Source organism: Pleurodeles waltl, chromosome 5, assembly GCF_031143425.1.
Source record: "Pleurodeles waltl isolate 20211129_DDA chromosome 5, aPleWal1.hap1.20221129, whole genome shotgun sequence".
Taxonomy (NCBI): domain Eukaryota; kingdom Metazoa; phylum Chordata; class Amphibia; order Caudata; family Salamandridae; genus Pleurodeles; species Pleurodeles waltl.
The window spans coordinates 388,374,126-388,397,996 of NC_090444.1; the positions used below are offsets into that span (position 1 = coordinate 388,374,126).

The 23,871-nt window shown below is 44.7% G+C and overlaps 1 protein-coding gene across 2 annotated transcripts in view; it reads right to left on the reverse strand.

Annotated features, from left to right (window-relative positions):
- PLCB1 (phospholipase C beta 1) overlaps nucleotides 1–23,871 on the reverse strand; it is a 2,042,221-nt gene that overhangs the window by 1,034,619 nt on the left and 983,731 nt on the right. For both annotated transcript variants that reach the window (XM_069234146.1, XM_069234145.1), the window contains exon 5: nucleotides 22,866–22,945. In XM_069234146.1, the coding sequence (XP_069090247.1) occupies nucleotides 22,866–22,945 (80 nt within the window). The remainder of the gene's footprint in view (nucleotides 1–22,865; nucleotides 22,946–23,871) is intronic.

The following is a 23,871-nucleotide window of genomic DNA, read 5'->3' on the forward strand; positions in this document are numbered from 1 at the left end:
TAATATCTCGCTTTCGTTTTTATATACAGAATACGTTGTTTTTCCTAACATTTCTTTCATTTCTTTTTGGACTATGAAACAAGTGAGAGTTTTATTTCATCCTAATCAGGACCATGTCTTACTCACACATATTAAAAGGCATCTCTATACTAAGCTAAATACAATCAATCGGCGACATAAATGTTATTTTGATTCTCTCAGAGCCCTCTCGTGGACCTCACTTATGGTCTAGTAGGGCCATCCGGCAACGATGCCAATACCATGATTCATTTGACTAGATTTAGCTGTGCTTTTCTACTGACTTTGCAGAGTTCATCTAGGCTTTCTCCACAATTGTTCCCCTAAGCACCTTTCTGTTATTCTGGCCCTTCAGCTTCTAGAATCGATCAGCGGTATAAAGACGCAGCACTAATTAACATTTTCAATTAGATAAGTGGCAAACTTGGAGGTAATAGAAATAATGTGATTAAACAAATAAATCAATAAACGCTTCCTCATTGCTCAGCACATCAGACAATGTTAAACTGAAAAAAGCGTACAACTCGGTAACTGCAATTTCCATGATATTTAGCAGCTGTTGGAACAGAATACCCAGAAGAGAAGCGTTTCAGGGACTGATTCTAAAATACTATTGGTACCTCATTTTGGAAAGTAGCCACTCTGTAGTTATAGTTAGGATTTCTAGAGATAGGAATTTGCATTTTCTATAGATTTTTGTATTCAAAATGAAACGGATGAATGAGTTTTGATTAAATTTGCCATGAACATGGGCTTCGATTCCCCAAAATGCCAAGGGTAGAGGAAGTGATATCACATGTCCTTTGACCTCCGAGATGATGTAAAAGGAAGTGACATCACAAGTCCTTTAACCTCGTAACATAACAGGAAGTGACATCATGTGACCATTGATATGCCCCACAATTACAACACAGGAAGTGAAATGACATGACTTTTAACCAGGTGTCATCACTGACATTTGGTTAGTCGCATCACATAAACCAATTGGAAAACCTCTAGCAGAAATAAATGAAATACTCTACACAAACATATTTTTTTCAAATAACACTGAAATGCTCACACACACAGTGTCAGTACTAAACCTATATTTTCAGATACAGGGCTGAAATAATGTAGCATCAGGTAAGAGCCTCTTAAATAGTGTACAACAATGTAAAATACACCAATTCGCCCAATATCAAATACAAGGATTACTTAATGGGAAGGTCAATGAGCATATAATGATCAGAAAAAGTGAATTTTGGTATTATGTGTTGTATAATTGGAAGGTCAATGGGCACAGAATGCTCAGGACAAGTGCACTTTGCTCTTTGAAATTAGAAACATTCATGTCTCTTTCCCCACTGCCATGATGAGGATGTAGCGAACCAAGAGCCGGCTATCATTAGTTCTCTAATATGTGGCCTAATATGCAGTCTATCTTGTTTTGCATGGACCAATATTAAGTTCTATTACAAGAAATGTTTTTGTACATCACAACTTTTTTATTTCAAGGTGCTATCAATGTTAGGATAAGGGGAAATGAGGCATAGTGAAATAAGTTCTTTGCTTATGATCACACAATTTGGTCGAGTGGAGAAGCCAGGACTGATCATTGTTTCCCTAGTTTCACGATGTGCAAGATTAGCCACTAGATGGTATCTCTTTCTTCGGTTTTACATCATAGATAATGATGTGTTTTTAATTCTTTCTCTCATTAAGAGGCTTAAGAGTAATTATTGGTAGTGCTTACAGTCAAAATTAAGGGCGATATTACAAGTGGTGCAAACTATGTCATGCAGGAACTTCTTCATGTTCACTGACTTTTGTGCAGTGGCCTTTGGCCTATACAAATGAAAATGTACATTGGTATAATCCAGCCCACAGTTTTTGAATATGGGGTCCCCTTATGAAACCTCCTCTCGGGGAGATGAAGCATTACTTGTTTTCTTTCATAATCTAACATTTGTGCTCTCCTACCTATTATGCGCAGGCTAGTAGGACCCTTCTAGTAATAAATGCACATAGTTGTGTGCAAGGGGAAGGGCGGAGTTCCTTTGTAGCAGACTCAGTTCCATGCAAATGAGCTCTTCCAGGGAGAATAGTTTTCCAATGTGCATTTCACTTAGGTAAACAGCATTACAGAAATGTTTAGTAGACCCTTTGGGGAATGCCCATAGTATAGGCACTACAAAATGGGCACAAAATAGGTATGTACCCCCCATTTTAAGATAGCGTTTTGGTGGGCACACCTCAAGGAGCATGGGCCAAAATCTTATATTTTCCAGCAAGGCTACACACCTCAGCAAAATGAGAATGTTTATCCATTGCAATCTGAGATTTCATGAAGCAGTGCTATCTAACCTACTTTTTGGTTTTAGACAGCAATGGGTTGATATAGGAAGTTGCTGAGTTGTCTTTAGAGTGACTGGTTAGGGACTGAGCACTTTGTGAATTCATATGTTTTAAAGTATTTTGGTCTTGTTTTAGCTGGATTAAAATGACACGGTCCAGGTTTGAGCTTCTTAAAAAAAATCCTTACATTTCTTGTATTATTCCACCTAAACTGATAACCTTTCTCAGTGGGTTAATCAACTGCTACCGACATGCATAGCTATGGAGATTATTATACAATCTGCATATTACAAATTTGAATCCCAGCTGGTGAAGCCTATGATTATTCTGATGTTGAGAGAGTACCAACAATGAGGTGTGATAATAAATCCTGCTAATTAGTTCTTTAAATGTGCATTCTTTCGATTGCTTAGTGGGTTAATTCCATGCTGCAGAATTTATTGTACATTTTACAAATTACAAATTTGTATTCTAGTGTAATTAGGGAAGTCTATCATCATTATGAGATCAATATAAAAAGTACTTTTGAGTGGATATAAAGCTGTCTGCTACTTACAGTATTTGTAGAACAGTATTTATGTAGCAATAACTCAAATGCTATCACCTAGACTTTTTCACAGTATTTACAGATCACTTGTTGACAATGCCTCCAAAAGGTGTATAGAATTCATTCTCCCTAATACTTGATAAGCCTTTGCAGAGTACGCTAATGCAGAAATGTGGAAGTGGTGATTTTAGTTCTTTTATAATATTTTAAATATTGTGCTTTGAACACCTGACATATGTTTCCAAGAAAAGTACGTTGCAATTCATAGAGTGATGTTTCATAATCAGGCATTTTAATGCACTTTTTTCATTAAACCTGTTTTGTAAATTGCTGTTTTGCTGTAAGAGTTTTCCAGTGTAAATGTATATAGTGTCATCAGCTTAGGCTATATTAACGTCACATAATGATAGAAAAACTTGACTAACATAACTAGGAGACAGTGAAAAGAGGAAACATATGAGTTTTGGAATGGAAAGTAAATACATTTCAGGGCATTATGTGTTGTGTAGCTGGAGCTAAAAGTACACAAGGAAAATAACATTTTTTTACTATAGTTAATGTGAGACTGTTAAGGAATGGAATAAGAGTAAGTGATTTTAGATGTTTCAGTTAATATTTTAGAAACATAAAAATTGATAGAACCTTATTAGTATTGACTTCTTTGTTTTAAGAGGCTTAGCTCCAAAGTATTATTAACTTTGTTTATAGTCTGTTTCAAATGTAACTGCAAGTTAGGCCCCACCGCTTCAAAATCATGGTTTACCTGCACTTCAGAAAGTAAATCCAATACTGGCCAACTCAAACGGCCACGGCAGAATGTAAAGAGGACACACCCCTGCAGAACCAAACTACAGGTTGGCAGTGTATCCTTGGCAGTGCCCCCCTCTGATGATCATACAGTAAAAGGTGGACTGCTATAACTGAACAACACAGCTCAATGTGCAGACGCACACGTCTACTCAAAAGAGTTGTTCAGCAACTCCCCTCAGCTATGTTTTCTAACTGAAGACAAGACATGAAGTGCAAACATACAGTGCAGCAGAGCTGACCATCAGCATGTACCAAGACACACAGTCTGCACTAACAAATGTGATTACTTGTGAGCCAGGGGTCACAAGCTAAGTAACAGGGTTTGCAACTGGCTGCATAGGGGTTGCTGATTCAACCACTGGTGCCCTCCATTTGACGTTCATGGTCATGAATATACAGTATAGTGTTGAGATGATGATTTTTGATATTCCACATGATGTTATGAGTGGTTATGAAGTAATAGGGGTCAAAAATATAGTGACATATGTTGTGACTGTAGCACAGTGGTAGTACCTTACTATGACAATGAAAAGTCATTATGTGATAGTCTAATGGCTGCCTTTACAACATCTACAGTTTGCTGTGTTCTGTATTTTGCCCTCAGATGAATGTAAGTTTTAGGTTTGATATTTTGTACTACCACTTTATTAAAATGGTAATAGGTAGACAAAAATAATTATAAGTTTATATATATTTAAAAAATATATGTAGAATCACAATACTGCTTTGGGAGTAGAGTGGTACCAAAATAAATTAAAAAAGAAACATGCTAAAAAATTTAAAATACACAATAGAACCCTTTAGGTTACAAATATAATGCACTGCAGTGTATTTTCCATTTTTAACATATTTAAATCTTCAATACAAGTCTACAGAATACCACAGTAAGGCTTCCATATGACTATGCTACTTATAAAAAAAATAAAAATGTATAGCTCTTCCGAACTCACGTAAATACATAGAAAATTATACATAAATTGCTCTACCTATTAACTCTTTCTTAAAGTGGTAATAGAAATAGAACAACAATAAAACATACTATTTACCTACATCTAGGACCCAAACCCTGAACGCAGCAAAACGCAGAAAAATGTGACATGGCTGCCTTTTACCTTTGGTAAACACAGCTACTAGCAAATCCCATAGTGCCTTATCTTGTGCATGTACTGTCATACACTGCAGACAATATATAACAAAGTATTTTAAAAATTATAACTTTAAAACTACCCACACTATTCACACATACTACCAAAAATCCCCATTTAAACCAAATATTATATTTTCCTGTCATATTACATCTACTTCCATTTACCCATTTTTTGCATTGTCATTTTAAATTGCCACACTCCACTGTACTCCCCTACACTCTATGCCAATCCAATCTATGCCACTCCACTCTAGGTCACTCCACTATAGGCATAAGATCAATTTCTGGATAATAAGAGTATAGCGCTGCCCAGAGCAGCCACCAACCAATATGATTTACACTTAGGTACTTAGTTATGAATTTTCACTTTAGGATTTTATGTAATGTATACATTTGTAGATGTTATAAATTAAGTACAACATAGGCATACCTATCAGAGGACACCTAAATAATTATTTCTCATGTATTTCATAAGCATGGTTATCAGATTGTCTTGATAGAAGAGCGTCCAGCATCTATGCGATGCAAAAGGTGGCCCGTGTACCTGACCTAGGATCGTTAGAATAACTCATGGGGTGATGCTCCTCCTCTGCTTCAGCATGAGCACGTGGTCACTTTGCCCACGTCATGCATGAATGTGGCTTGTCATTTTCACATACACCTGAAACATGCGTATTTTTGACAGTGGAAAAATGTGTCATTACTATGTGTCCATTGAGTGTTGTTTTTAACTTATCTCGTTTTATGTTGTTTAATTAGGTCTCCACATTGAGAAGTTTATGATTTCAATGTAAGATGTCAGGTATTTCTTACATAGGCAATAGGAGGAGTGTTTTGTTACTCTCTTATTGAGGGTTAGGCACAACAACAGGTCCTGAAGAATCGCCACATGTTCCTTGTGACTGTATTAGATGAGAAACATGTTGACCATGACTAACAGTTCTGTAGTGTAGGAAATGCCCACAAGTAGTTCCAAAATATCTAAATTTCTAATATGAGTGGTGTAAGGAAATGCCTCCTTGGCATGGTTGCCCCCTGACTTTTTGCCTTTGCTGATGCTATGTTTACAATTGAAAGTGTGCTGAGGCCTGCTAACCAGGCCCCAGCACCAGTGTTCTTTCCCTAACCTGTACTTTTGTATCCACAATTGGCAGACCCTGGCATCCAGATAAGTCCCTTGTAACTGGTACTTCTAGTACCAAGGGCCCTGATGCCAAGGAAGGTCTCTAAGGGCTGCAGCATGTCTTATGCCACCCTGGAGACCTCTCACTCAGCACAGACACACTGCTTGCCAGCTTGTGTGTGCTAGTGAGGACAAAACGAGTAAGTCGACATGGCACTCCCCTCAGGGTGCCATGCCAGCCTCTCACTGCCTATGCAGTATAGGTAAGCCACCCCTCTAGCAGGCCTTACAGCCCTAAGGCAGGGTGCACTATACCATAGGTGAGGGTACCAGTGCATGAGCATGGTACCCCTACAGTGTCTAAACAAAACCTTAGACATTGTAAGTGCAGGGTAGCCATAAGAGTATATGGTCTGGGAGTTTGTCAAACACGAACTCCACAGCACCATAATGGCTACACTGAAAACTGGGAAGTTTGGTATCAAACTTCTCAGCACAATAAATGCACACTGATGCCAGTGTACATTTTATTGTAAAATACACCACAGAGGGCACCTTAGAGGTGCCCCCTGAAACTTAACCGACTATCTGTGTAGGCTGACTAGTTTTAGCAGCCTGCCACAAACCGAGACATGTTGCTGGCCCCATGGGGAGAGTGCCTTTGTCACTCTGAGGCCAGTAACAAAGCCTGCACTGGGTGGAGATGCTAACACCTCTCCCAGGCAGGAATTGTCACACCTGGCGGTGAGCCTCAAAGGCTCACCTCCTTTGTGCCAACCCAGCAGGACACTCCAGCTAGTGGAGTTGCCCGCCCCCTCCGGCCAGGCCCCACTTTTGGCGGCAAGGCCGGAGAAAATAATGAGAATAACAAGGAGGAGTCACTGGCCAGTCAGGACAGCCCCTAAGGTGTCCTGAGCTGAGGTGACTCTAACTTTTAGAAATCCTCCATCTTGCAGATGGAGGATTCCCCCAATAGGATTAGGGATGTGACCCCCTCCCCTTGGGAGGAGGCACAAAGAGGGTGTACTCACCCTCAGGGCTAGTAGCCATTGGCTACTAACCCCCCAGACCTAAACACGCCCTTAAATTTAGTATTTAAGGGCTCTCCCTGAACCTAGAAATGAGATTCCTGCAACGACAAGAAGAAGGACTGCCTAGCTGAAAAACCCCTGCAGAGGAAGACCAGAAGACGACAACTGCCTTGGCTCCAGAAACTCACCGGCCTGTCTCCTGCCTTCCAAAGATCCTGCTCCAGCGACGCCTTCCAAAGGGACCAGCGACCTCGACATCCTCTGAGGACTGCCCCTGCTTCGAAAAGACAAGAAACTCCCGAGGACAGCGGACCTGCTCCAAGAAAAGCTGCAACTTTGTTTCCAGCAGCTTTAAAGAACCCTGCAAGCTCCCCGCAAGAAGCGTGAGACTTGCAACACTGCACCCGGCGACCCCGACTCGGCTGGTGGCGATCCAACACCTCAGGAGGGACCCCAGGACTACTCTGATACTGTGAGTACCAAAACCTGTCCCCCCTGAGCCCCCACAGCGCCGCCTGCAGAGGGGAATCCCGAGGCTTCCCCTGACCGCGACTCTTTGAACCTAAAGTCCCGACGCCTGGGAGAGACCCTGCACCCGCAGCCCCCAGGACCTGAAGGACCGGACTTTCACTGGAGAAGTGTCCCCCAGGAGTCCCTCTCCCTTGCCCAAGTGGAGGTTTCCCCGAGGAACCCCCCCCTTGCCTGCCTGCAGCGCTGAAGAGATCCCTAGATCTCCCATTGACTTCCATTACAAACCCGACGCTTGTTTCTACACTGCACCCGGCCGCCCCCGCGCTGCTGAGGGTGAAATTTCTGTGTGGACTTGTGTCCCCCCCGGTGCCCTACAAAACCCCCCTGGTCTGCCCTCCGAAGACGCGGGTACTTACCTGCAAGCAGACCGGAACCGGGGCACCCCCTTCTCTCCATTCTAGCCTATGCGTTTTGGGCACCACTTTGAACTCTGCACCTGACCGGCCCTGCGCTGCTGGTGTGGTGACTTTGGGGTTGCTCTGAACCCCCAACGGTGGGCTACCTTGGACCAAGAACTGAACCCTGTAAGTGTCTTACTTACCTGGTAAAACTAACCAAAACTTACCTCCCCTAGGAACTGTGAAAATTGCACTGTGTCCACTTTTAAAACAGCTATTTGTGAATAACTTGAAAAGTATACATGCAATTTTGATGATTTGAAGTTCCTAAAGTACTTACCTGCAATACCTTTCGAATGAGATATTACATGTAGAATTTGAACCTGTGGTTCTTAAAATAAACTAAGAAAAGATATTTTTCTATATAAAAACCTATTGGCTGGATTTGTCTCTGAGTGTGTGTACCTCATTTATTGTCTATGTGTATGTACAACAAGTGCTTAACACTACTCCTTGGATAAGCCTACTGCTCGACCACACTACCACAAAATAGAGCATTAGTATTATCTATTTTTACCACTATTTTACCTCTAAGGGGAACCCTTGGACTCTGTGCATGCTATTCCTTACTTTGAAATAGCACATACAGAGCCAACTTCCTACATTGGTGGATCAGCGGTGGGGTACAAGACTTTGCATTTGCTGGACTACTCAGCCAATACCTGATCACACGACAAATTCCAAAATTGTCATTAGAAATTGATTTTTGCAATTTGAAAAGTTTTCTAAATTCTTAAAAGACCTGCTAGGGCCTTGTGTTAGATCCTGTTTAGCATTTCTTTTAGAGTTTAAAAGTTGTAAAAGTTTGAATTAGATTCTAGAACCAGTTGTAGATTCTTAAAAAGTATTCCAACTTTTAGAAGCAAAATGTCTAGCACAGATGTGACTGTGGTGGAACTCGACACCACACCTTACCTCCATCTTAAGATGAGGGAGCTAAGGTCACTCTGTAAAATAAAGAAAATAACAATGGGCCCCAAACCTACCAAAATACAGCTCCAGGAGCTTTTGGCAGAGTTTGAAAAGGCCAACCCCTCTGAGGGTGGCAACTCAGAGGAAGAGGATAGTGACTTGGAGGAAAATTCCCCCCTACCAGTCCTATCTAGGGAGAACAGGGTCCCTCAAACCCTGACTCCTAAAATAATAGTCAGAGATGCTGGTTCCCTCACAGGAGAGACCAACACCTCTGAAATCACTGAGGATAGCCCCAGTGAAGAGGACATCCAGTTAGCCAGGATGGCCAAAAGATTGGCTTTGGAAAGACAGATCCTAGCCATAGAGAGGGAAAGACAAGAGATGGGCCTAGGACCCATCAATGGTGGCAGCAACATAAATAGGGTCAGAGATTCTCCTGACATGTTGAAAATCCCTAAAGGGATTGTAACTAAATATGAAGATGGTGATGACATCACCAAATGGTTCACAGCTTTTGAGAGGGCTTGTGTAACCAGAAAAGTGAACAGATCTCACTGGGGTGCTCTCCTTTGGGAAATGTTCACAGGAAAGTGTAGGGATAGACTCCTCACACTCTCTGGACAAGATGCAGAATCTTATGACCTCATGAAGGGTACCCTGATTGAGGGCTTTGGATTCTCCACTGAGGAGTATAGGATTAGATTCAGGGGGGCTCAAAAATCCTCGAGCCAGACCTGGGTTGACTTTGTAGACTACTCAGTGAAAACACTAGATGGTTGGATTCAAGGCAGTGGTGTAAGTAATTATGATGGGCTGTACAATTTATTTGTGAAAGAACACCTGTTAAGTAATTGTTTCAATTATAAACTGCATCAGCATCTGGTAGACCTAGGACCAATTTCTCCCCAAGAATTGGGAAAGAAGGCGGACCATTGGGTCAAGACAAGGGTGTCCAAGACTTCAACAGGGGGTGACCAAAAGAAAGGGGTCACAAAGACTCCCCAGGGGAAGGGTGATGAGACAACCAAAACTAAAAATAGTAAAGAGTCTTCTACAGGCCCCCAAAAACCTGCACAGGAGGGTGGGCCCAGAGCCTCTTCACAAAACAATGGGTACAAGGGTAAAAACTTTGATCCCAAAAAGGCCTGGTGTCATAGCTGTAAACAGCATGGACACCAAACTGGAGACAAGGCCTGTCCCAAGAAAGGTTCCACTCCAAACTCCCATCCAGGTAACACTGGTATGGCTAGTCTCCAAGTGGGATCAACAGTGTGCCCAGAGCAAATCAGGGTCCACACTGAAGCTACTCTAGTTTCTGAGGGTGGGGTGGATTTAGCCACACTAGCTGTCTGGCCGCCTAACATGCAAAAATACAGACAGCAACTCTTAATTAATGGGACTAGAATAGAGGGCCTGAGGGATACAGGTGCCAGTGTCACCATGGTGACAGAGAAACTGGTTTCCCCTGGCCAATACCTGACTGGAAAAACTTACACAGTCACCAACGCTGACAATCAGAAAAAAGTACATCCCATGGCAATGGTTACTTTGGAATGGGGAGGGGTCAATGGCCTGAAACAGGTGGTGGTCTCCTCAAATATCCCAGTGGACTGTCTGCTTGGAAATGACCTGGAGTCCTCAGCATGGGCTGAGGTAGAACTAAAAACCCATGCAGCAATGCTGGGTATCCCTGAACTGGTGTGTGTGAAAACAAGAGCACAATGCAAGGCACAGGGTGAACAAGTAGAGCTGGAGTCTGGAAGAATGGCCCAGCCTACCAAGAGAACAGGAAAGGCAGTTGGGAAACCAACTGCAACACAGCAAAAGAAAGGGAACCTCTCTTCTCAGGAAGAAGTTCTGCCCTCTGAGGGAACTGAGCCTTTGGAGCTTGAACCTTATCAGGTTGAGCTCTTAGGCCCAGGGGGACCCTCAAGGGAGGAGCTGTGTAAGGGACAAGAAACCTGTCCCTCTCTTGAAGGCCTTAGGCAGCAAGCTGCTGAAGAGTCCAAAGGCAAGAAAAATGGAACGCATAGGGTCTATTGGGAAGATGGACTCCTGTACACTGAGGCCAGAGACCCCAAACCTGGTGCCACTAGGAGAGTGGTAGTGCCTCAGCTGTTCAGGAAGTTCATCCTAACATTGGCCCATGACATTCCCCTTGCTGGACATTTGGGACAAACCAAGACGTGGGAGAGGTTAGTCAACCACTTCTACTGGCCCAATATGTCCAACATGGTTAAGGAGTTTTGCCTCTCCTGCCCCACCTGTCAAGCCAGTGGTAAGACAGGTGGGCATCCAAAGGCCCCCCTCATTCCACTTCCAGTGGTGGGGGTTCCCTTTGAAAGAGTGGGTGTGGACATAGTTGGTCCACTAGAACCTCCCACAGCCTCAGGAAATATGTATATCCTGGTAGTAGTGGATCATGCTACCAGGTATCCTGAAGCTATTCCCCTTAGGTCGACTACTGCCCCTGCAGTAGCCAAGGCCCTCATTGGTATCTTTACCAGAGTGGGTTTCCCTAAGGAGGTGGTGTCTGACAGAGGTACCAACTTCATGTCAGCATACCTAAAGCACATGTGGAATGAGTGTGGGGTGACTTATAAATTCACTACACCATACCATCCACAAACTAATGGCTTAGTTGAGAGATTCAACAAGACATTAAAGGGCATGATCATGGGGCTCCCAGAAAAACTCAAAAGGAGATGGGATGTCCTCTTGCCATGTCTGCTTTTCGCTTACAGGGAGGTGCCACAGAAGGGAGTAGGATTCTCACCCTTTGAACTTCTGTTTGGTCATCCTGTAAGGGGACCACTTGCCCTTGTTAAAGAAGGCTGGGAGAGACCTCTCCATGAGCCTAAACAGGACATAGTGGACTATGTACTTGGCCTTCGCTCTAGAATGGCAGAGTACATGGAAAAGGCAACCAAAAACCTTGAGGCCAGCCAACAGCTCCAGAAGTTTTGGTATGACCAAAAGGCTGCACTGGTTGAGTTCCAACCAGGGCAGAAAGTCTGGGTTCTGGAGCCTGTGGCTCCCAGGGCACTCCAGGACAAATGGAGTGGCCCTTACCCAGTACTAGAAAGGAAGAGTCAGGTCACCTACCTGGTGGACCTGGGCACAAGCAGGAGCCCCAAGAGGGTGATCCATGTAAACCGCCTTAAGCTCTTCCACGACAGGGCTGATGTCAATCTGTTGATGGTAACAGATGAGGATCAGGAGGCAGAGAGTGAACCTCTCCCTGATCTTCTGTCATCAGACCCAAAAGATGGCACAGTAGATGGAGTGATCTACTCAGACACCCTCTCTGGCCAACAGCAAGCTGATTGTAGGAGAGTCCTACAACAGTTTCCTGAACTCTTCTCCTTAACCCCTGGTCAGACACACCTGTGTACCCATGATGTGGACACAGGAGACAGCATGCCTGTCAAGAACAAAATCTTTAGACAATCTGACCATGTTAAGGAAAGCATCAAGGTGGAAGTCCACAAGATGCTGGAATTGGGAGTAATTGAGCGCTCTGACAGCCCCTGGGCTAGCCCAGTGGTCTTAGTCCCCAAACCTCACACCAAAGATGGGAAGAAAGAGATGAGGTTTTGTGTGGACTACAGGGGGCTCAATTCTGTCACCAAGACAGATGCTCATCCCATTCCAAGAGCTGATGAGCTCATAGACAAATTAGGTGCTGCCAAATTTCTAAGTACCTTTGACTTGACAGCAGGGTACTGGCAAATAAAAATGGCACCTGGAGCAAAAGAAAAGACAGCATTCTCCACACCTGATGGGCATTATCAGTTTACTGTTATGCCCTTTGGTTTAAAGAATGCCCCTGCCACCTTCCAAAGGTTGGTGAATCAAGTCCTTGCTGGCTTGGAGTCCTTCAGCACAGCTTATCTTGATGATATTGCTGTCTTTAGCTCCACCTGGCAGGATCACCTGGTCCACTTGAGGAAGGTTTTGAAGGCTCTGCAATCTGCAGGCCTCTCTATCAAGGCATCCAAATGCCAGATAGGGCAGGGAACGGTGGTTTACTTGGGACACCTTGTAGGTGGAGGCCAAGTTCAGCCACTCCAACCCAAGATCCAGACTATTCTGGACTGGGTAGCTCCAAAAACCCAGACTCAAGTCAGGGCATTCCTTGGCTTGACTGGGTATTACAGGAGGTTTGTGAAGGGATATGGATCCATTGTGACAGCCCTCACTGAACTCACCTCCAAGAAAATGCCCAAGAAAGTAAACTGGACTGTGGAATGCCAACAGGCCTTTGACACCCTGAAACAGGCAATGTGCTCAGCACCAGTTCTCAAAGCTCCAGATTATTCTAAACAGTTCATTGTGCAGACTGATGCCTCTGAACATGGGATAGGGGCAGTTTTGTCCCAAACAAATGATGATGGCCTTGACCAGCCTGTTGCTTTCATTAGCAGGAGGTTACTCCCCAGGGAGCAGCGTTGGAGTGCCATTGAGAGGGAGGCCTTTGCTGTGGTTTGGTCCCTGAAGAAGCTGAGACCATACCTCTTTGGGACTCACTTCCTAGTTCAAACTGACCACAGACCTCTCAAATGGCTGATGCAAATGAAAGGTGAAAATCCTAAACTGTTGAGGTGGTCCATCTCCCTACAGGGAATGGACTTTATAGTGGAACACAGACCTGGGACTGCCCATGCCAATGCAGATGGCCTTTCCAGGTTCTTCCACTTAGAAAATGAAGACTCTCTTGGGAAAGGTTAGTCTCATCCTCTTTCGTTTGGGGGGGGGTTGTGTAAGGAAATGCCTCCTTGGCATGGTTGCCCCCTGACTTTTTGCCTTTGCTGATGCTATGTTTACAATTGAAAGTGTGCTGAGGCCTGCTAACCAGGCCCCAGCACCAGTGTTCTTTCCCTAACCTGTACTTTTGTATCCACAATTGGCAGACCCTGGCATCCAGATAAGTCCCTTGTAACTGGTACTTCTAGTACCAAGGGCCCTGATGCCAAGGAAGGTCTCTAAGGGCTGCAGCATGTCTTATGCCACCCTGGAGACCTCTCACTCAGCACAGACACACTGCTTGCCAGCTTGTGTGTGCTAGTGAGGACAAAACGAGTAAGTCGACATGGCACTCCCCTCAGGGTGCCATGCCAGCCTCTCACTGCCTATGCAGTATAGGTAAGCCACCCCTCTAGCAGGCCTTACAGCCCTAAGGCAGGGTGCACTATACCATAGGTGAGGGTACCAGTGCATGAGCATGGTACCCCTACAGTGTCTAAACAAAACCTTAGACATTGTAAGTGCAGGGTAGCCATAAGAGTATATGGTCTGGGAGTTTGTCAAACACGAACTCCACAGCACCATAATGGCTACACTGAAAACTGGGAAGTTTGGTATCAAACTTCTCAGCACAATAAATGCACACTGATGCCAGTGTACATTTTATTGTAAAATACACCACAGAGGGCACCTTAGAGGTGCCCCCTGAAACTTAACCGACTATCTGTGTAGGCTGACTAGTTTTAGCAGCCTGCCACAAACCGAGACATGTTGCTGGCCCCATGGGGAGAGTGCCTTTGTCACTCTGAGGCCAGTAACAAAGCCTGCACTGGGTGGAGATGCTAACACCTCTCCCAGGCAGGAATTGTCACACCTGGCGGTGAGCCTCAAAGGCTCACCTCCTTTGTGCCAACCCAGCAGGACACTCCAGCTAGTGGAGTTGCCCGCCCCCTCCGGCCAGGCCCCACTTTTGGCGGCAAGGCCGGAGAAAATAATGAGAATAACAAGGAGGAGTCACTGGCCAGTCAGGACAGCCCCTAAGGTGTCCTGAGCTGAGGTGACTCTAACTTTTAGAAATCCTCCATCTTGCAGATGGAGGATTCCCCCAATAGGATTAGGGATGTGACCCCCTCCCCTTGGGAGGAGGCACAAAGAGGGTGTACTCACCCTCAGGGCTAGTAGCCATTGGCTACTAACCCCCCAGACCTAAACACGCCCTTAAATTTAGTATTTAAGGGCTCTCCCTGAACCTAGAAATGAGATTCCTGCAACGACAAGAAGAAGGACTGCCTAGCTGAAAAACCCCTGCAGAGGAAGACCAGAAGACGACAACTGCCTTGGCTCCAGAAACTCACCGGCCTGTCTCCTGCCTTCCAAAGATCCTGCTCCAGCGACGCCTTCCAAAGGGACCAGCGACCTCGACATCCTCTGAGGACTGCCCCTGCTTCGAAAAGACAAGAAACTCCCGAGGACAGCGGACCTGCTCCAAGAAAAGCTGCAACTTTGTTTCCAGCAGCTTTAAAGAACCCTGCAAGCTCCCCGCAAGAAGCGTGAGACTTGCAACACTGCACCCGGCGACCCCGACTCGGCTGGTGGCGATCCAACACCTCAGGAGGGACCCCAGGACTACTCTGATACTGTGAGTACCAAAACCTGTCCCCCCTGAGTCCCCACAGCGCCGCCTGCAGAGGGGAATCCCGAGGCTTCCCCTGACCGCGACTCTTTGAACCTAAAGTCCCGACGCCTGGGAGAGACCCTGCACCCGCAGCCCCCAGGACCTGAAGGACCGGACTTTCACTGGAGAAGTGACCCCCAGGAGTCCCTCTCCCTTGCCCAAGTGGAGGTTTCCCCGAGGAACCCCCCCCTTGCCTGCCTGCAGCGCTGAAGAGATCCCTAGATCTCCCATTGACTTCCATTACAAACCCGACGCTTGTTTCTACACTGCACCCGGCCGCCCCCGCGCTGCTGAGGGTGAAATTTCTGTGTGGACTTGTGTCCCCCCCGGTGCCCTACAAAACCCCCCTGGTCTGCCCTCCGAAGACGCGGGTACTTACCTGCAAGCAGACCGGAACCGGGGCACCCCCTTCTCTCCATTCTAGCCTATGCGTTTTGGGCACCACTTTGAACTCTGCACCTGACCGGCCCTGCGCTGCTGGTGTGGTGACTTTGGGGTTGCTCTGAACCCCCAACGGTGGGCTACCTTGGACCAAGAACTGAACCCTGTAAGTGTCTTACTTACCTGGTAAAACTAACCAAAACTTACCTCCCCTAGGAACTGTGAAAATTGCACTAAGTGTCCACTTTTAAAACAGCTATTTGTGAATAACTTGAAAAGTATACATGCAATTTTGATGATTTGAAGTTCCTAAAGTACTTACCTGCAATACCTTTCGAATGAGATATTACATGTAGAATTTGAACCTGTGGTTCTTAAAATAAACTAAGAAAAGATATTTTTCTATATAAAAACCTATTGGCTGGATTTGTCTCTGAGTGTGTGTACCTCATTTATTGTCTATGTGTATGTACAACAAGTGCTTAACACTACTCCTTGGATAAGCCTACTGCTCGACCACACTACCACAAAATAGAGCATTAGTATTATCTATTTTTACCACTATTTTACCTCTAAGGGGAACCCTTGGACTCTGTGCATGCTATTCCTTACTTTGAAATAGCACATACAGAGCCAACTTCCTACAAGTGGTAGACATACATTTAGTTGTTGGCAGAGAACCAGATCATTGTTGATGGACCTGGCCCCTTTTACAGGGTGATCACCAAACTTTTTGCCTTCTTCCTCCTATTTTTTCTGACCTCATGTTGTTGGCCCTAGGACTCTGAGCACTTTATCAGTGCTGATCAGTGCTAAAGTGCATGTGCCCTCCTTCTAAATTTGGTATGATTGGCTTGGCACATTTAATTCACCTGTAAGTCCCCTGTACAGTAGTAACCCCATACCCAGGGCCTGTAAATTAAATGCTACTTGTGGGCCTGCAGTGCAGCTTGCACAACCCACAACAGTAGCCTTTCAAACCTGTCTCAGGCCTGCTACAGCAGGGCCTGCATGTGCAGTTTACTGCCATAGGGACCATGCATCTAAGTTTACTTGCCAGGCCTGGAACACCCCTTTTACTATATATAAGTCACCCCTAAGGTAGGCCCGAACTATCCCTATGGGCAGGGTGCTATGTATGTAAAAGGCAGGACATGTACCTGGCTGTGTGGTCTCTCCTGGTCGTGACAAACAGCCTATTTGTTTTCTCACTGCTGTGAGTGCTGCCTTTCTCATAGGATTGCATTGAAAGTGCCCTACCTTATGTCTAGGTGGTATTATCTGATCTATGAGGGTAGCGTAGGTATGTTTGGTATGGTTGTAATGGTCATGAGAAATGCTGCTTACTGGTGTAGGTGGATTTTTTATTACCATTATAGAAATGTCACTTTTAGAAAATGGGCGTTTGTCTGTGCTTATGACTCTGGTGTTTTGCGCTTTGACTCCAATCCACATATGGGGAAGAGTGACAGCTGGGCTTTGTGCATACTTTTCAGACAGCTTGTACACAGGGAGGGTGGAGTTGTGACAGAGGTGCAACTGCATACTGAATGGTCTCCTGGGCTGAGAGAGGGAGGGGGGGCACACCTGCATGTGTGAAGGCTGTGCCTCACACAAAGGGTTTGTTTACCCCCAACTGATGTCTGGAGCTTGTACTGGAGAAAAGAGGGGACACTCCTAGAACCGGGCAGTACTGGTTGGAGTACAGGGGGATTTCCTCACATTTTTAGACACTAATGGACTACTGAACTGGACACAGGATGCTGCTGAAAGGACTTGCCAGGAGCCACCTTGGGACTGCTACTGTTGTGCTGACCTGTGACCTGCTGGGTCACTAAGAGGAACTGCCACTGCCTGCAAAATTTTGTGCTGGGCTGCTTGCGTGGGCCCTGCAGCACTGTGCCCTATTTGCTGTCTCCAGGGGCTCGGTGCTGTGTCCCCTATTTCTCCTGCATTTCTCTTTAAAACGCTTGAGGGGTGCTTTACTTCTGTTTCCCCAGTGCAGGAGGAGCTCTGTATTTTATGGGGTACGGCGTGGGGAGTGCTCCCTTCATTCATCGTGCCTACTCAGGAGCACAAGGAGGCCCAGCATCTTGCTTTATCTTCAAAGCACATCGTGAGTGCTACGTGTTGTGTCCCCCAAAGCAGCTGGTGAACACTTCTGTGCCCCCCGGTGCAGGAGAAGGAAAGAAGAACTGCCAGCTGAGAGTGACTGAGCAAGGCTGAGGCGAGCTCATGAAGAGTGCCCCCAGGGAACAGGAGACTTCTTGGTGGTGAGTGCCTTTCACCGCCGTGGCCCAGAGGAGCCTAGGAAGTGACTGCTGTAGATGGGAGCTGCCACACTGCTGCTGTGAAGGCGGCAGCCCCATGAAACTGTGGACAGTAAAGTACGGCCTGCGGGCTGGGAGGGAAGCCTCATCAGAGGTCCCCGTTCCCGCCGAGCCTCTTTCTGTTTTATTGGTAGCCGGCCAGGGTGGTGACCCTCAGCAGAGGTCCCCAATCCTGCCAGTACTATGCCATAATCCAAATTGGCAGGAGCTGCTCTTTTCCCCCCAAGACTTTAGTACCGCATTTCTGAGGGTAGCTCCCCCCATGAGGAGAGCGGGGTCATTAGCATTTACCCCACAAAGGTACCGTAGACCTTGGAAATGAAACGCAGACGCGCTACAATCTTCACGTGTGAAGTGTTGTTGGTGTTCCAAATAGCATGGGGAAGGGGTTGGTGATATGGGCCCTGTGTTAGAGACTATTCTATTGTTGTCTTACCATTCATGATTATGGGCATCCATGACACTATGTTTTCTTGATATGTGCATTTTCCTTTGTGCCTGACACATACCATTTGGGGAATGTGGTTGATGATGAGGTCATGGCCTCCATGCTAATGTGATTATTCTCCCAGGAGCAGTTTAGGTGATGTGTCATGTAATGTACATTCATGATAATGAACTGGCATTTTTGGTGAAATGTTGATTATGACATGTCCCTTGGTGATGGTAATGACAACCTGACTACTGCTTGTGCTGCAGAATACCAGTAACTTCTGTGTTTATATGATCACTGCTGGGTTTCGCAGAGCACCAGTAACTGTGTGATGGTCTGACAACTGCTTGTGTAGCAGGGTATTACTGACATGTTGTGTTTGGTCTCATTATGGTTTATGCATTGCAGTTTATTTTTATATAACTTGTTGTTGTATTTCCTTAGTGGTGTATTTATTGCGTCACATGTGTTGTGTTGTGCAAGCGCTTTACACATTGTCTCTGGGATAAGCGTGACTGCTTGTGCCAAGCTACCAAGGGGGTGAGCAGGGGTTATCTTGGGTGTGCAACTCCCTCGCCCTGACTAGAGTGGGTTGGTTCTGTCTGGCTTAGATGTATACCCTAGCCAACTAGAAACCCCAATTCTAACAACTGTTTTTTGCACTTCCCCCTTTTTTTGTTTTTAACATTGGCAGGGGTTCCAGGTTGTATTAAAGATAGTTTTCTTGGTCCCCGTTAGCCAATTTTAGCAGTTTTTTCAGCCCCTCTCACATCCACTCACTACCGGTATTCTTTCTTAAAAAGATCTCCGGTGAACAGACCTTTAAAAGAGCCTATCAGGTATTGTGGTGCCAGCCTGATGAGGAGCATGGCCCAGTGATGAAGCATGTCACCCAATGGTAAGCGAAGGCTTCTGTTCCTGTAAGACTAATGCATGTGGTGACTGAAAAGACCCCCTACCCTAATTGGTGAATCGGAGTCCGTTCTTTTGTAATAGTGCATCTTATTTCAGTTATAGGTTCATGTAGGGCGATTGATGCATTGGACCACATAATTCTCCCTAGTTTTGTATCCCTAAAACTGGTTTTTGGTATACCACTCCAGTGTACACCATTCCACTCTACGCCACTCCACTATAAACTATTACAGTGTACATCACTCCACTCTAAGCCAGTCAACTTTAGAACACTCCACCATATGTCACTCCACCGAATGCCACTCCACTGCATGCCACTCCACCACGCTATTCCACTGTACTCCAATCCAATCTAACATACTTGACAGTACTCCACTGCACTGTACACCACTACACTATACGCCAATCCTCTCTGAACTATTCAACTGTACGCAACTTCACTGCATGCTATTCCACTCTATGTGAAACCACTCTAGGGTACTCCATTGTGCACCACTCCATTATACTGCACTATGCAGTACACCACTCTACTGTATGTCACTGCACCCCACATCACTCTACTCTACTCTACCCCACTCCACTCTACGCCACTCCACTCTATGCCACCCAGTCTATGCCTCTCCAGCCTACGCCACTGCACTCTCCACTAGTACCCACTACTCTATTCCACTCTACGCTATTCCACTGTACACAGCTCTGCTCTCGCCACTACACTCCACTACACTCCACTCCATTCCACTCTTCACCACACCACTCTACACCACTGCACTATATGATATTCCACTCTATGCCACTACACTTAAGACACTCCATTGTATGACACTTCACTATATGTTTTCCCACTCTATGCCACTTCACTCTACGATACTCCACTCTACAATATTGTACTGTATGCCACTACACTGTATCTCACTCCACTGTACGCTACTCCACTCTATACCACTCCACTATATGCTACTCCACACTATGTCATTACAATGTACCACACTATACTCTGTGCTGCTCCATTTACCCCACTCCACTGTATGTTATTCTACTATACACCACTCCACTCTTCAACACTTCACTCTATGCTATTCCACTGGAAGCCAGCTCCACTATATGCCACTCCTCTGTACCACACTTCACTGTACAACACTCCGCTCTATGCCACGTCACTATACACCACTCCACTGTATGCTATTCCACTGTACATTATTCCACTGTACACCACTCCACTTATAACATTCCCCTGTACTCCACATCACTCTACTCCTACAATCTACAACTGTACACTTCACAACTCTCTCCACTACGCTACTGTGCCACCATTTCCTTAATAATACACCACTTGATGACAGTATAGTCTAAGATTTACATTTTTTGATTAAAAATGTAAAACAATTAAATTGAATGAAAAAAAAACTAAAGTTAACCCTTTCTTATAGTTAGGAAAATGTTATTTATTCTCTCTATACAAACTACACTTCACAGACCACATTTATATTACTTTATTCATTCTTTTGCTACAGACAAAATGTAAAGTACACAAAAATGTACATTTCTAAAGGTATGCCTTTAATTTATAATGTATGCAATATCTTCAAATTATTATGACTTGTGCACCTCCATTCACAGTGTATTCAACTCGGTAGCCACACTACATTAACTATAACTCGCCTATGGAACATTCACTGTGATTTCACAAAAGATACGTTTTGCGATGTTATAACTATTATTGTACATAAAATCTGTTTACGTGGTATAACTGTTATAACTTAAAAGAGTATAAGCAGTGCATGGAGAAGGCATAGGTTACAGTTCATGTGTTCCCCATATGTACAGAATACACGTGAGGACACTCTTTCCAGGTCCTCTCTAAACCAAACACAAGCAACCAAGAATATTTCTGCCTTGATTGGAGCTAATTAGTTGGGTGCAGCTTGGTTTCAGTGACAGAGTGGGACCCACATCCTGGGGTGGTTCCTCCTTTAGGACGGAGGAGCATTGGCCCTCTAACTAAAATGTCTCCAGAAATTTAAAATTACATGGTAATAAACTTTATTTATTACCATTTTATTTTTCATCAACCCATCGAAAACTGAGTGTCAGGATAGGGCAAGGCCTGCGGAATGACAACAGCAAGGAGGAGTGGTGGGCTGTCTCTACACTTAAGTTTAAAGCGTGAATGGCTCTTTGTCTTTTGTCTTGCATGTGCATGTGTCTTATAAAGGCCACCCAGATGTGCAGTTTAAACCTCTCAACCTAAGACGGCTGAGTTGAGAGGAAGAACAAACCTTCATTGCTTTTGTGCGCACCGAGAGAGGCCGCTCCCTCCAACCCTTCTCTCATGTTGGTTAACAGCATGAGAGCCTCACCAGGAATGGTTAGCTGGGGCCCATGCTGGATCCTGGTTGAAAGAACAAGAGGACCAGAGTGAGGAGGTTGTGTTGTCATACATTACTCTAGGTAAATGGCATTTTATTTTATTTCATAGCACCTTGCATGTAGCGCGTGTGCATGCACCCACAAAACACCCATTTGCCCACCCCACCACTCTCAAAGTTGCCAGCCGCCACTCCCCATATCTGGGCTTGTATTCCAGTTCATGGGGAACTGGCCTTAAAGTTCAGGCTGGACTATTCCCATTGGAGCAAGGTCAATACTCATTTGCATGTGACTGGGTCCAAACTGAGGTGGCATGGTGGGTGAAAAACAATGGGATGGTATGCAGCCCGAGCAATTGCCAGTGGCTGAGATCAATTCAAGCGTTCCATCCATCACCTTGTTGCCAAAGTAAAGAGCAGCTTAAAAATTGAAAATATGTAGGACACAATAAACTCAAATGTATCTATATTGGCCCAGTATAATTATTTACTGGTTTAAAACGGGAAAATATATATTTTTTAAAGTTTTTAAATATTTCTCATTTTATTGAATTAAGGACATTAATCAATAGTTGTTCCTTTCACTGGGTATGCCCACACAAATATTATTAACAATAGTTAATTGCATTATTTAGCAACAATAATTAACTATTTCAACCAACCAACTCTTGTGTTAAACGTCAGGAATGTGCACAAGCACAAGACCGGTTTCAGGAAGTTACTCAAACAATTAAAATACCTGAAAGTATTGAATTCTTGGGTTACAGAGTGTCCACAAATATACTGGAAATGCCAGAAAATATCCCGCCTGCCCAATACCCAGCGCTTACGCACATGACCAATTCATTAAAATTCTTTTTGAGCGGTAGCCGAGCCTTTGACCCTAATGGTGAACATCCTGGTTACTATGCAAGGATTTAGGAAATGCTCCTCCTGCCAATTTTCTTTTAGCCTTCCAGTAATGTGTTTTGTTTTTCTCTTTTTATATCACAATGATAACACAAGCTTGCGTTTTCTTTGACTTTAGAGGAAGGATCATGTTTATAAGAATGACAGGCCTGTAACCCCTGAACAATAGTTGGCGCAAACACTGACAAAAAGCAAAGGAAATTCTCGAAGAAACACCCTCAGAGGTAAACACTGGAGTCACCGCTGGGCTACTTACGCTTTTTCCAGACATGCATCCCTTGACATGTTCTGCGCCAGCAGGTTTGTCGCCAGATTGAAAATCTCATCTGCCCATTCCTGAGAAGACAGAAAAGAGACGAGCTTTACATAAAGCCCAACACCAATGCTTGTTGTCTGACTTGGATGTCGGCAAATGATTTCACAAGCATTATTTAATTAATTTTAAAAAAACATCACCCCTTAAATTCAAGATGAATGCTTTCATGTAATGTCAGACGTGGCATGTAAATCTGCGCTGTAGCATTTTATTCACTAGGATTGCTACTAAGCAAAATTGCAAAATGGTTGTTTGCACTTCCGTGCATCAGGTTCAGTGTGCAGAGACTTCCAGGTTTAACTTTATTTTGAGGCACGTTAGCAAACTGCACTGCTTTAGAAATTAATTGATACTGCTCTAACACTTTGGCAAACGACGCGTTGGCGTGAATATTCTTATACACGGCAGGTATAGGCGCTTTGTGTACTTTGCTGAGGTCCCTTGTTCGACAATCATATACATATATTTTGGCAGGGAAACCTGAGCGGAATATCACTGTGCAACTGGCTCCCTAATGAACGTGAAATACTGGAAATCAAAGTGCTAGGCTGAAAACGCGGATAGGAAAAAAGCGTGAGACAAAAAACGTCCCTCCCTTTGAGCCAGAGCGCAAAGTTATGTTAGGGCTGTCAATGAAGGGTCCATTCTAATGTCTAATGCTGAACACTCACAAACTTTTTTAGGTCTCACGTGCTGAGGATTAGCTGTTTGGCGAGAGTTCACGCCATCAAAAATCACTCAGCACATACCACAGAACACACAAAGGAGACTTTGAGGAGCTACTTTTAGTCATTGGCTTCTGTGGTTTGGCTGTTTTGTTTTTTTAAAGTCAGTGGGTGATAGGATCGTTCTTCAGAGACGGTATCAGCCCACACAATTTCGTAGCTGTGAACTATTAAAAAAATTCGTCCAAATACATTGCCATGGATGTTTTTCTTTCTAAAAT